Below are 14,075 nucleotides of genomic sequence, written 5' to 3'. Positions count from 1 at the left end.
AATAAGATAATGTAAAATGCTTCAGTGGCGGTGTATGAATGGATTAGTGTTGTACTCACTCTCTGATGTACGTCACTTTGGATAAAAGCGTCTGCTAAGTGAATTATAACATTGTAACAATAAGTAATAAGTAAAACAAAAACACACAAATGTTACCATCTCTTTGGATCTTTCCTAAAACATGCTATTGTAGGATGTAAACTTTAACGGATAAATGTGATTGGACATCGCATTACTAAAGTTTTAGAAATATTATAGGTTCATTTGTAAAACAAGGGCTTGCAGATACATCTGAAAAACAAAAATAAACATTCAACAAATATATCCAGATATTTAAACAGAAAAAAAACATTGCTTCAACAAACATTTCTAAAAACTAAATCATATATTTTCTTTGATAATGACCAGATTAATTTTCTACCAAAGGCCACAATAAGTTTTGCAGATAAAACAGGAAGGGAAACCTCTCATGTTTACAAGCTACTACGGACAACGGCTGATGACAGATCAGAAGTGGAAAATATTTTATTTACTGGGCGTAAGCAAAAAGAGATGAAAAACTTGGCTTTGATGAATTCTTGTCTGTTGCACAGAGCAAGCCTTTGACCCTTGAATAACAGTATAGGCATCTGAGCCATGACGGTGGTACACTGTTGACTGTTCATGTCAGACTGATTGACTCGCTTAGTTGGATCTTACTAATCCAAACAGATCAGGTGCTGACATTACCACCAAGAGAGTAAGGCAAGGCCTGCAAATCTTTTTAATAATTTATCTGAACAAAAAATGGAATCCCTCTCTTCAGTTTTCACCCTACTTAAATTATTATTACTGTTATTACATGATGTCCAAGAAAAAAATCAAAGACATATTTTTCTCCACAGGTCTGTAATAACAAATGGCCAAAGTATACATTTTTTTATTTGCTTGACCACACTTTCAACACAAGGTAGCTTGAATTCTCCTTAAACTGGACTTTGTTTGACCTACACAGCCCCCCCTCCCCTAGTTTAAGTATTCCAGGACACTGCACGTGCTTGTGGGAAGCATTAGCTGCTTTTACACAGTAAGAGGCAAATAATAATTGGAACTCTCTCTCTCTCTCTCTCTCTCTCTCTGATAGCCGGAGTACAGTGACACAGCTTTCACCCCGTGATGCAATTAAATCATTAATCACTGAAGAACATTTAATATTACTGCATGGTATAAACAATTAAATGTACAGAGTTTGGAAACAAAGGTGCAGTATTGATAAATATATATGATATATATTGTCACATTTATCATTGATGAAATCTAAACGGTTGTTAAACAGGTAAAATAGTGATGCACTGTTTTTTTCTGAAATGTAATGGCATATATCCAATACCTGCTGTGAGGTAAAAGTGCCCTCTTAAGACCCTTTTCTGCCCGATGCTGTCAGCAAGTGCGCAAAATCTTTCACCTAATCCTTATTAGGCAAAGACTTCTCAAATCAGATTATGCAGGCTGCTTACAAATTGGAAACAGTTCTAGCCACCTGTGAATGTATAGGTATACATTCATCACAGTAACAGGAAATATCATCGACCTGGAGTTTCCACACATGCTCTCTTCATGACCTTTTCCAGTCCCCTTCTCGGAAACTAATTTATTCTGGTACACACTAAGCCATTCATTCATTTTATTTACCCAGTCAGTTTCTTTCTAACTTTGTCTTTTTAAGTGCAAATAAAAAGTCCAAAATTGTATAGCAAAGTAATTAGAACAAATAATAAAGAGTTTCATAAGTTTTCATATTTTCATTGAACTTTTCAGATACTAAGAAGTAATACTTTTAATTAAAATAAAAGTAAAAAATACATGGCCATTGATTTTGTTGTTGAATTCCATTATGATTGAAAAAGACATTTCCAGACAGCTGCAGTTGGCCTCTTGTGTTACTTCCATTGGTTACCCTACCTTGATATGCTGATTAAGTGTGAGCAAAGATTAAGCAAATTAGTCAGGATGTTGCCCGTCCCAAAATAGCCCTGGAGTGCTGCTGAGAGGCTTTGAACACCGCTCGGTAGAATAACGGACTCTGCTTTTGTTGTTTTTGCCTTTATAATAAAGGGGAAATGTGAGGAATACAGTAAGTCTTGCTCATTACATTTCTGTTCACATGTTAGTTTAACAGTTAGCTATTTTTGAGGCACCTTTAGGCTGTAGTTTTTCTAATCAGTTTGTTTGTTTAAGGTGTGTGTTTGTCTACATGTCCAGAAGTCTTCATGTAGTTAGACCTGATATGTTGTTTCCACTTTCAATGTGGGTTAATGTTTAATCAATAATTAAGAAAAATCAGATTCAAAACATTGTAGTGTTTAAAAGAAAAACACATTGTATTCCAGAGTATTGTACGTCCATTGAAACCTCTATAACAGGCTAAACAAGCAACAGAGCCTTTGTGCTTCATCACTACACTATATTGTGGCTTGCTTTATTACTACAAACTAAACTACACCAGTGTCGAGCATTGGATAAATAAATAAAAAAAGTTAAACAGAAGAACTACCATACTGCACAAGAACTATGTGTGCATGACAGCACTACAATTATTATATATAATCATTTATGTACTAAACTATAGAAGTGGAATATGTTATGTACAAGAATAAATGTAATGAGCAGTGACCTTATGCATGATTCCAGTCAGCCTAATTCCCAATAACAGAGTTGGCATGTGTTGAATGTGTCTCCCTTTGAGCTGACAATAAAATAGCTTAATGTGTAGCCACCTATTTTAATGATTTGTCTATGCATCTGGGAGAAAACACTCACATTGCATTACAAAGCCACACAACCATAGTTAAACTAAGTTAAACAAAATCCCTTTTGTCCAAGGGCTGCTCAAAGTGATTCATTGAACCTCTTAAAGAAAAGCTTGTAGGATCTTCGTCTTCATCTTGATGTGCAGTAAAAGTTTATTTTTGAACAGAGAAAATGTCAAAGAAATCAGCAATGAGGAAAGGGCAAAGTGCTGGGATTACTTCAGTAACAATTGTACTGAGCCAGTGGTGCCATAAAGATGCATTTTAATGTTTATGGCTAATAATAATAAAATTGCAACAAGACAAATGCCAACAATAACTTCCCAAAGAGTGGTGAAAGGTCAAGGTTCCTTCTATTTGTAAACAAATGGAGAATGTACATTTTGTTTTAAAGATTCACCAAGATAAGTATTAAGCACACCATTTTGTATATTTTGACTACACCAAATTGCGTTATTTAAAAATTGGACTAGCATTTAGTGAAACACAGTTATATTTCACTGTGCACATGGCACTAGAAAAAAGATAGACATCCTTTTACATTTTTATCATCATTATCAACGTTACCTGCATTGTGAGATCAAGTAAACCCTGATTGAGAGGGAACAGGGACTGTTTTCAGCCTAAAATCAAACATGAAATGAATCTACAGTGAGAATTCATGACAACCAGCTCCATTTGGCACACCAGAATAGCTCTGCGTGGGGAGGTAGTGTGCCTTGTTTCCAGCCATGTAATAAAGAAGTCAGGTGTTTAGACTATGTAGTGATGACAAGACAACTGATCAATATTATACAAATAAGCTTTTTCCCTCACTCTACTTTCTTTCCAGAAAGCTCAGGGCAATATGAGCAACACACCGGTCCAGGAGCCCCCGGCCCAGGCACTGTCCCTTGACAGTGAACAGACGTTACCCTCACGACCCTTCCAGCCAATCTCAGATCCCTCGGCTTCTAAAAGAGTATGTTTCTACAAGAGTGGCGACTATACATTCAGCGGGCATCGCATGGTCATCAATGCCCGCACCTTCAAGACATTTGATGCTCTACTAGATGCTCTGTCAAAGAAAGTGCCTCTGCCATTCGGAGTTAGAACCATTACCACACCTCGTGGCACCAACCTTGTTAAAGCCTTAGAGGACTTACATGATGGGGGATCATATGTTTGTTCCGACCAGAGACGGGTGAAGCCATTAAACTTGGATGATGTGAACCGACGGCAGGTACCATGGAACACCACCAGACCCTTCAGCGCAGGGCGACGAAAGCTTCAAAGACTCCAGTTTGGTCAGGTTCTCAGAGTGAATGAAGTGGCCAACAGGCCAACAAGGGTCACGGAGAGGGCGGCAGTAAGGACACCAAAGAGGCTTGAGGTCATCAAGAATAGAGATCCCGCTGTTAAACGCACAATTGTGCTGCAGAGAAGAACAGCACCAACATTTGACGCTTTACTGGATTACCTCTCCCAGATCCTGCAGTTCCCAGTGCTGAAACTCTTCTCTACAGATGGCAGAAGAGTAAGTATTGTGTTCCTGAAAATAATCGAAACAGCTTCTTTTTTTTTTTATACGTTGTAATGAAAAATTAAGTTGTGCGCTTCCTTGCTGATAGTCAGGTGACAAACAGCTGGTTAGCTTAGCTTTGCATAAAGAATGGAAACTATACTCATGAGCCCTTTTTATTCTGTGTTTCTGCAAAAGTGGCATAACTAAGCTCAGCCACAATTAAGTTTTTGTACATTCATATTGATTCTGCAACCATGCCATATTGGTGTCCCAGTCTGATTTCACATTATGTTTCAGCATTGCAGAAGCTAGACACAGCGGGAGCTCCACATGCACACACAGCGCTGTGCTGTCCAGCTGGCTCAGCTGATCCCGTCTCGCCCCTGTTACGCCTCTGTTACTACCAACTAATATTCATCTGTGACATTTATATTGATGGTGAAACATCACGGGGACATAAATATTGCACCTTGAAATGGCTGAATAGGACTATGGACAACACCCTATGTTAAACATCAATTAGTTATTTTGGTTAAGCTAATAGCCAGCAGCTAGGCTAACTAGCTGGGCATGGCTCAAGTTTTATGTTGAACTGGTGGTTGTATCATTCTTGGTGTTAGCAAAAAATGCAACTTGACGCAACATCTATTTGTTTTAACTTAAAGTGAAACCGATGTTCAGAGTGGCCTATGCTTGATCCAGTTGAAACACAATAAGTGGCCTGGTTTTTGGAATCAAACCCATATCATGTAATTTGACCACTCAAAGAGGCGGTGTATTAACAAGATGCATTTACGGTCATCCTTATTTGCCTTACCCATGCCATGTTTTTAAATTAGCACAATCACACCTGCTGACCCCTCTGTGTTACAGTTCTGTGTGTGGATGGGGGTGGGGTAGAGGGTATTTGTAAAAAACAGATGTATACCATATGTTATCGCTGATTTGTTTTTCGGAAAATAAAAATTGAAAGTCATAAAAAATTAGCACAATCATGAAGAAATGGAGAAATGTGTTCAGGACCACAATCTTTTTTTTGTTAGTTGGACAATAAAGACACAATGTCTGCGATTGTTTTACTGGTCAGTAGCCATTCAGATAATGGTCATTTTTGGTGTTTGATAGGATGGGAATAGATAGTCAACAAAAAAAAAAGAATACCCAAAAAAACTTTCTCAACACAATTTGCAAGTCAAAACGCAGTAAAAAAGTACATTTTATTTAACTGTTTGTTGAAAAATTCCATACTAGGAAATGTTTTTGTGACCTTTCAATTGGCACCTTGCCGGGCGAATCCATGGCACCTCTGCTGTTGTCCCTGAATTAACTTTCTATCCAGGGATACTTAAGTAAAGGTACGTCTGGGTCACACAAATTGGATAGGCCTCTGACGCTGAGGAAACTTGTTGGTGGACCATTTGTCCACTTTTTGACAATTACTTGGTCTTGAAAACAACAAGCGCCAGTTTATGGGGTTTGGATTGAATCTCAGCTATCATGGGCTATTAAATCTTAAAATTTTACATTATCCTGAGCCCTTAAGGATAATTGTTTATATTGGCCTCAAAATTAAGATTTATAGATAGACACAACTCTTTATGGAACTGAAAACACTTTGGTGGAATCATTGTAGTCTAAATAGGTATAAAGTGAATTTGGATTTGAACTCAGCCAATCACCCCCCCCAAAAAAATATGATTATGGTAACTACAGATCTCCTTTTTCATTGTTATATGAAATATATTTAATTAAAGAAGCCAAAATTGAACATCTAGAATACATAACTTTTACAGTAAATGTTCATATTAACAAGTTTAACAGAAATAAGAAAAAAGGCTCATACACTGTTACTGGACTTAGTTTAAGTATTCTAAGAGCCAAGATCTCATTTCCCATAGAACTGCCTTTCAAATGCTTTATCTGATTGGTTTTGGGATAATACGTTGCCCAGGTAAAGTCAAGTGTCCCTTTAATATTTGATACTTCCAACTGAAAGTCTTCTTTGAGTTTACAGGTATGTAGCAGTGCATAACATGAAATGAATTAAAAGTTAAAAACTGTTTCTGCTCCTTTTTCAGGTTGATGGTCTTGCAGCACTTATCCTTTGTTCTGGAGTTGTTGTGGCGGCGGGAAACGAGCCATTCAGATTAGGAAACTACTCCTCCCACAGAGTGGGCCAAATGGCACAAGCAACGTACATGGATACTGTGGAACCATCTATGTTACAGCCCAGAGCTTGTAAGTATTCATGAGTAATGCTGTTAATTTAATACATTATGGTTATAGTGATACTGTAAAGTTTCCATGTGGTCCTCTTTTTCTCATGGGAATGTACAGTCAGAAAATGCAAATGAAAAAAAAGTTAGAAGATAATTAATTAACAGACTTTAGGTAATTGTACTGTGTTCGATCAGACTTTGTTCATGAAACATGTCCGGCCCTATAGGGACTTTCAAAGACATCTTAGCTGGTGATCAGTTTCACTACATATTTGTTGTTGCAGGGGAAGTTCATTTAAACTGCAGATATGACTTGATATAAGTGTGTTTTCCACTTAGTTCTATATTGTCTCAGGCAAAGAGCTAAACTTTAATCCTTTCAGATTTGGAGATGTAATTTTTTTTTGCCTCTATCCCAGACTAATATAACTGCCTCCATCAATAGTCCAGCATTTTTGGGAAACGTTTTTTATTTTCTTGAAAGGCAAATCAATACCACTCTTTTGACTGGTGCAACAATTAAAGTTAAAAGACAAAAAAATATACTTTGTGTCTTCTGTTAATCTCATTAACACATTACACCTTCTTTGTTATAACCACACAAAAGCAAAATGGACACAACATACAGTACATTGGTGAATTGTTGGGTTACTGCTTCCAGCCTTTATGATAAGTTAAGCATCAGTGGTTGGATGTAGCTTTATCTTTGACATGTGACAATATGACCATCTTACTCTCAGCTTGAAAGCTATTCACAATATTTCCTAAAACCTCAAAGTATTTATTTTCTATACCAACCAAACCATGGGAATTGAGAGAGTTTTAAAGCCATTCATTGTTTCTGTCTCTCTTTTTCTTTCCCTGGCTGTCACAATCACCTTCATCAAAAGTGAACAACAAATCTTTCTCAAGCGGAAGAGGATCAAGGAATTTTTCCTTATCATCTGAGAGATACATTGTCAACCAAATAAACAAGTCTCGAAGTGGAAGCACAAACAGCCATCTACAACGAAGAAACAGATCATTCGAAACTGAGGCCAACCATCAACACAGATCCTTTGAGACGGGTGAAACTGGGATGGTAAACAATGAGCAACATGCATCCATTGTACCTCAGGATGATGACATAGAAAAGTCTTTCCGTGTAAATCAAGATGGCAGCATGACTGTGGAGATGAAGGTCCGTCTGACTGTCAAAGAGGAGGAGATGCTCCACTGGACTACCACACTCAGCCGCACTAGCCTTAGCAAGAGGACAGTCTGTGCCTCAATATCTGAGTCGCGCAAGAGCTCTACTGACTCAAACAATGCCGTTGCCAAAAACTCCTCAAGCATCAGTGGAGATGAATTGAAAGAGGGGAACCATCCCGCTGCGGGTGGAAAGGGTGTCAAGTTTAACGAAGACCGAGTGACGGGTATAGCAAAAACAGCATTCAAACGCAGTCCTACACCAGGTGCTCAACAGGTTAAAAGGGCGTCGGTTGAGAGTGTAAAGATGGTGACAGAGTCGGGGGTTCAAGAGAGTACTCTGGGACATTATTCCTATATGGAGAGAACAGCTGGTGGTAAGAAGACTGAGGGATACCGCGTTGTCAGACACAGCAGCAGCAACAGGCCGATCCCAAAGCCACGCAAAACGCCATCTGTAGGGACAATCAACAATGAATCCTCCATCAGGTCGTCGGGAGTAGCTGAGGTTCTTCAGATACAAAATAATGGGATGGAGGTTACAGAGACTGTAATGCATATTTTTGAGAGTCAAGGCAGCTATGACAACTATTATGCTAACGAGGAATATAGTGCAGATGGTGCACCTTCATATTCTTCCACACCTGCGCTGGACAGCAAACCTTCCCTTGACTCAGCACCTCCTTCGTCTAGCAATGATTGTGATATAGATTTTAGCTGTCAGCAACCCACTAGGGACTCACTACGAAGACAAAAAGAAGAGATGTTATCATTGTCATCCGAACCAATAACTCAAACGCAAGAGATAACAAATCATCCATCTTCGGTGACAAAGCATGAAGCCCGAAGAAAAGTCAAAACTCCTAAAACTGAGAGAAAGAAAATGATTGTTAAACCTGCTAGGAATCTGAAAAGCTTGACTTCAACAAGCAGTTCAGATAAAAAGCTAAAAGAAAGCAGAGTAAGTCCCTCAAAAAATGGAGTCCAATCATCTACAGACAAGCTTAGCAGCAACACCAGTATGGGAAAGAAGAGTTTGAGTTCATCAGAAAGTGTTCAAAATGTTCAGAGGAGTAACGGAACAGGGAAGCCTCAATTCAAGAAAACTGTTAAGGAAGGACAGATCCCCAGGAAAGAGCAAGCCTTAATAGTCAATGCTGTTAGTGTGAGAAGGAACCTAACTCTAAGACAAAACATGGATAAAACAGCTGCTAAAAATAACGGTCATAATGTCAATTCTCCAACTGCAAGGCCTCAAATGAAGAAAAACATATCAGACATTTTACAACCCAAAAAATCTCTTTTGCCTGCCAGAAAGACAATGACAAGGCCGAAGTCTATGACTGAACACAAATTATCACCACCTAAAAAGTCTCTAGAGCTGAGTGAGAGTTTGTCAACACCTTCTTTCAAACCTTCACTCTCTGAAATTCATCAATATGTTGAGAACTGGTTGGAGAAGGTCAGTCCGGACCCAGTGCCATACACTGAGGAGACCAACACTGATGATTCAAGGACTCAGACAAAGGTTGTGTTTCAGATAGGCGCCGATTCGGAGTCAGATGAAAAGACTGAAGGCCAGACTACTCAAGACGAGTGTTGTGCAGTGCCTGGTGATGTCAAAAAATCTGCCTCTTGTCTAACTGTACCACAGTGTCATGCAAATCCAACTCTTCTGCATAATGAACAGTATGTGAGAGGTTTATGCGTTTCCATGCCGAGTGTCAGAGTCGACTCTGCAAAAATGGAGACCGTAATGAGATCGCACAAATCTGTAGAGGCCATTGGTCCAGCTGACAATGAAGCATCATCATCAAACTTTTTGAGTCCCCATGCAAAGCTAAAACCTGTCCTAAATCAGATTTATTCTTCTATTCAGTGCATCAGAGGGGTGTCTGAGACAAACACAACATCCAATCTTGAGAAGTCCATGAGTCTTCCAGATTTTCCAACACAAGTAGCTTCAGTGTTTGGCTCCTCGTGTAAAGCCTTCCTGTCATTCTTATCAGTTATGACTTTGCGAGATAACCTAAACGAATCTGAAGAGGGGGTTGGAGACCAATCAAGAAGTGACCCTGAGGCCATGCTCATGATGCAGTCCCTTCAGAAAATTTCTGCTATTGAGGACACAGAAGAGCTAAGGGCAAGTTTGACGGATCTGCAAAGCAGAGCATCTTCTCAGCTCAGAGCACGCTGGAAGGACTTTCAGATTCTGAGGGAAAGGCTTGAAAGTGAGCCGCTGTCTCCCAGAGTTTCAGAAACAGAATTTGCCCTAGATGTTTTCTCAGAAGGTGGTGATGTATTTGAAGAACATCATTTAGGTATCGATGAGCTGATGGAGGAAATGAATATGCCGCAAGAGTTAAGAGCAGAGATATGTTCAACAATCCAACACTCTAGATTTTTTTACCCTGTAGAGGAGAGCACCTTCATAGAAACTGAAAGAAACCACTCAGACTCAGAGGAAGATGTAGAGAAATTTGTTGAAGAACAAAATTATGAAACAGAACAATCACCAGAGCATGATAGTACAACAGTGGTGACAGCATCAGAGAAAGAACTTCCTGAAGTTCAGAAAACAGATACCAGTGTAAAAGAGTCAGACATTTCACAGACAGAGCGAGATGATCTGGTAAATGACAAAGAAACAGAAAATGAATTTGAAGAACAAGAAGATGAGGGAGACAACAGGGAGGAGTTGAAAGACGGAGAAGATGAGGTTACAAAAGAAACAGATGAGGACGAGGAGGGTGCGGAGAGTGAGGCTGGAGAAATGGAAAGTGAGGAAGAGGTAGAAAAAAAACATCATGACAAGGGGCAGGATGGAGGGGAAGCAGAAGAGGGCAGTGAAGAGGAGGAGGAGTCTGTTGTGAAAGGTGAGGAAGGGACAGAGGAAGAGATGTCAGAAGATGAGGAGGAAGAAGGAGGTTTGTTAGGAATAGAGACAGAAGTGGTTGAGGTGATGGAGGATGGATTAATAAATGAAGAAGACCAAGAATCAGGAGATTGCATTAGTGTTGAAGAGACAGATGAAAGAGAGGATGATGAGGAGATGGAGAAGGAGGAAAATTATGATATTGAGGTTGACGGGGGGACAGAGGAGGACGACAATGAGGAGGATGAGGCTGAGGAGGATGATACAGAGGAGGAAGGAAATGAGGAGACTGAGGTCGAGAAGGATATAAAAGTGGAAGTAAGACGGGTTGATGAGGTTGATGAGGAGGTGGAGGAAGAAGAATATGTTGAGGATGAAGGTGATGAGGAGACAGACAAGGTAGAAAATGTTGATTATGAGCTTGACAGGGAGTCAATGGAGGAAGAAAATGAGGAGACTGACATTGAGAAGGATATAGAAGAGAAAGTAAAAGTGGTGGATGTGGTTGATAAGGAGACAGGGAAGGAAGAAAATGCTGAGGAAGAGGTTGATAAACACACAGAGGAGGAAGAAAATGTTGAGGAAGAGGTTGATAAACACACAGAGGAGGAAGAAAATGTTGAGGAAGAGGTTGATAAAGAGACAGAGGAGGAAGAAAATGTTGAGGAAGAGGTTGATAAAGAGACAGAGGAGGAAGAAAATGTTGAGGAAGAGGTTGATAAAGAGACAGAGGAGGAAGATAAAGAAGATGATGATTATGAGGAGACAGGGGAGGAAGAAAGTGTTGAGGAAGAGGCTGATGATGAGACAGAGGACGAGGAGGAGGAGGAGGAAGTAGAAAATATTGTAGAAGTGAAGGAAGAAGAGGAGGATGAAGAATCAGATGATTGTAATGAGGTTTTAGAGGTAGGCATTAGGGAAAAGGACGAGGAAGAGGGAATGAGGAAAATTATCAAGGAGAAAGATTTTGAAGATGAGGTAGAAAATATTACTGAAGATGACGTCATTGAAGAGAGGGAGGAGGATGAGGAAATACATGAAGAGGAAGATGAGGAAGAAGGGAAAGAAGAGGAAGAAGAAGAAACTTTAGGGAATTTTAAGGAGAACGAAAAGTATTCTGAGGGAGAGGAGTGCTGGAAAAACCTGGAGAAAGCAGAAAATACTCTTGAAGAAGAATCAGTTGTAGAGGCTGAAGTTGTAGAGGGGATAGAGATGGATGAAGAAAAGCAAGAGTCGGATGTAGAGGCAGAGGAAGAAGATCTAAGTGATGCAGAAAGTAAAAATCTACTTGAGGAGGCTCTGTATCTGCAGCAGCAGAGTAGCTGTGAGGAAGATACAAAGGTAGGGGAACACAACCCTGAATCACTTAGTAATTATTCCTCTGAGATTCAGTGTGCAGATGACAAGGGGGATGGAACAGACACAGTCGATGAACTCGAAACAGACGAAGGCGGGGAACAGCAAGAGGAACTAAACAGCAGTCAACCACATCCAGTTGAGATATCACAGGAATTACTTGACTTTGTTAACTCTGCCCTTCAGTCTGCTTCCCTTATATTTACATATGACGCTCATGGGAAAATCAGGATTGAGCCAGATAACTCTCGAGTTGTAAAAACGAATCAAACATCAAAACTAAAAAGGAGAGAGGATAGTTCATACGGTGTGAAGTGTCTGCCAAGCCCACAGTGCTCAGATTTGTCTGATTACAGGCCAGAAACCTCAGAGAGCGGTGGATACCAAACTCAAGAGTCTGTAGATATTGTCTCAGAGAGTGGAGAAGAGGGATCACAGAGACAGTTTCCAGTGTGCAGACGCAAAACAGATATCCGTACCTCAAAACTGTCTGTTGCAAGTGATTCAAAAGTCTTGCAAAGTTCCCACAATAAAAGTGGAGGGAGTTTCTCTTCTTTTGACTCAGGCACTAAAGCCTCAAAGGAGGATCTGTCTTATTTCAGTGCTGGAAGCTCACAAAAGGCAGAAACGGAAGCTGCCACAGAGGCCACACAGTGCTCTTCTTTCCCCTCAGAGAAGGACTCAAAGGACGGGGTTTTGATTGACCAAGGTAGATGGCTGCTTAAGGAGAATCACCTCATTAGAACTTCTCCTCCAGTGTCCCAGGGAATGTATAATAATGTAGACAGCACATCTATAGATACAAGTCATTCAAGGTCTAGCGAGGACTCCCCGCCTCCTTATAAAACCCAGCAAAACCTTCTTGCAGCGTTATCCTCTTCTGAGCTTGAAGAGATGGCCAAGCCTAACACCCCAAAGTGCACCTATTATAACATGCCACATGGAAGTGATTCCGACCCCTTTTTGGATGATTCTAGTTTTAAAAGTGGGAAGAAAGATGCAAGCAGTGCTAAGGGGAGAGGTGTCCGGGTGGCACCCACCATCAATACTTCTCAAACCTGGGCAAATAAAAACGGTAGTCTGTCTTCATTTGCATCAGTTGAGTTTAACATACCAGACAGAAAAGTGCATCCAGAAGGGGAGGCCTCCTCTCAGACAATGGCAAGAAGGACATCTGGTGGAGGAGGGAGAGCAGTACAGGCACAGGACTCCATCGACGCACTGCGTCTGAGATGTGGCCAATATTGCCCCATACTATAGCAGCGAAAGGCATTCTTTTTCACAGAAACATTTACATAAAAAGATAGTCATGTAAATAAGTATTTTTAATTTTTATGTTTGTTTTGTGTTTGGTCAAATAATCATGAAAAAAAACTTGTCTTGCAGCTGCTCTTCCAAACCGAAAGACAAGTGCAGCAATTGTAAAGAGTTGTGCCTCTTATTTATGTTTGAATATAGCAATGTTTATTTTATGTAAATGCTCCTATCTGTACATATTTGTATTATCTATGCTTACAAGTAATACATGTCATCAGCTTCTCAATCAATAAAATGCAATACATCAGACAGATGACTCTATCTGCAAAGGCAACAATGGGATTCAGTAAGTGATTTAGATTTTCAACAGAAGTTAGTGTTTCAAATCACTTTCCTCTCTCTGAGTATAATTTTCAGCCTCAGCAAGCAGCTGTTTTCTCCAACACTACAATGAACAGTCTGCTATTTGCCAAACACCAGAAAGCCAGAGGAGTGTATAGCAGTTAAACCACCAGTCCATTAATGTAGCCTTTGCATAGCCTACTGTAAGCAGGGAAGATATTCAATTAAGCTTTTTATTTAACATTCTACACAGACAGGCGATGTTTCTACTTCAACTAAGTTTAGTTATTTGCATCATAAAATGAATAGGCTATACAACACTTCAGAAATTTGAACCAGCAGAAATATGTCAAAGGCTACATGGGTAGTCTAACCTTAAAACTGTCTCGCCATTCATTGCTTTGTTAAACAAAATTAAAGCAGGGGACGTTACCACTGCCAATATTTTTTTCTTACCTCGGTTTATGACAGGTGCAAGGCAGCTAGCCTCACAGAGAACCCTCCAATTCTCATTCATTGGACGGAATAGTTTTTGCAGATAGCCT

At 39.8% G+C, this 14,075-nt stretch overlaps 1 protein-coding gene across 1 annotated transcript; it reads left to right on the top strand.

The window, feature by feature from the left end:
- The first annotated feature begins 3,475 nt into the window (after positions 1-3,475).
- LOC114920364 (oxygen-regulated protein 1) lies at positions 3,476-13,497 on the top strand. Its single transcript, XM_065954237.1, has 3 exons — positions 3,476-4,305; positions 6,372-6,531; positions 7,403-13,497. The coding sequence occupies exons 1-3, from the start codon at positions 3,637-3,639 to the stop codon at positions 13,189-13,191; spliced, it is 6,618 nt and encodes a 2,205-aa protein (XP_065810309.1). The 5' UTR covers positions 3,476-3,636; the 3' UTR covers positions 13,192-13,497.
- Positions 13,498-14,075: the final 578 nt, after the last annotated feature.

The sequence above is a fragment of the Labrus bergylta genome, chromosome 4 (assembly GCF_963930695.1).
Source record: "Labrus bergylta chromosome 4, fLabBer1.1, whole genome shotgun sequence".
Lineage (NCBI taxonomy): Eukaryota > Metazoa > Chordata > Actinopteri > Labriformes > Labridae > Labrus > Labrus bergylta.
Note: the sequence above shows the minus strand (reverse complement) of the source record. Positions and strands in the feature narration are given on the sequence as shown.

Coding starts and splice junctions, on each gene's coding strand:
- LOC114920364 (XM_065954237.1), top strand. CDS start 3,637: ATGAGCAACACACCGGTCCAGGAGCCCCCGGCCCAGGCACTGTCCCTT. Junction 4,306..6,371: donor TCTCTACAGATGGCAGAAGA/GTAAGTATTGTG, acceptor CTCCTTTTTCAG/GTTGATGGTCTTGCAGCACT. Junction 6,532..7,402: donor TATGTTACAGCCCAGAGCTT/GTAAGTATTCAT, acceptor CTTCATCAAAAG/TGAACAACAAATCTTTCTCA.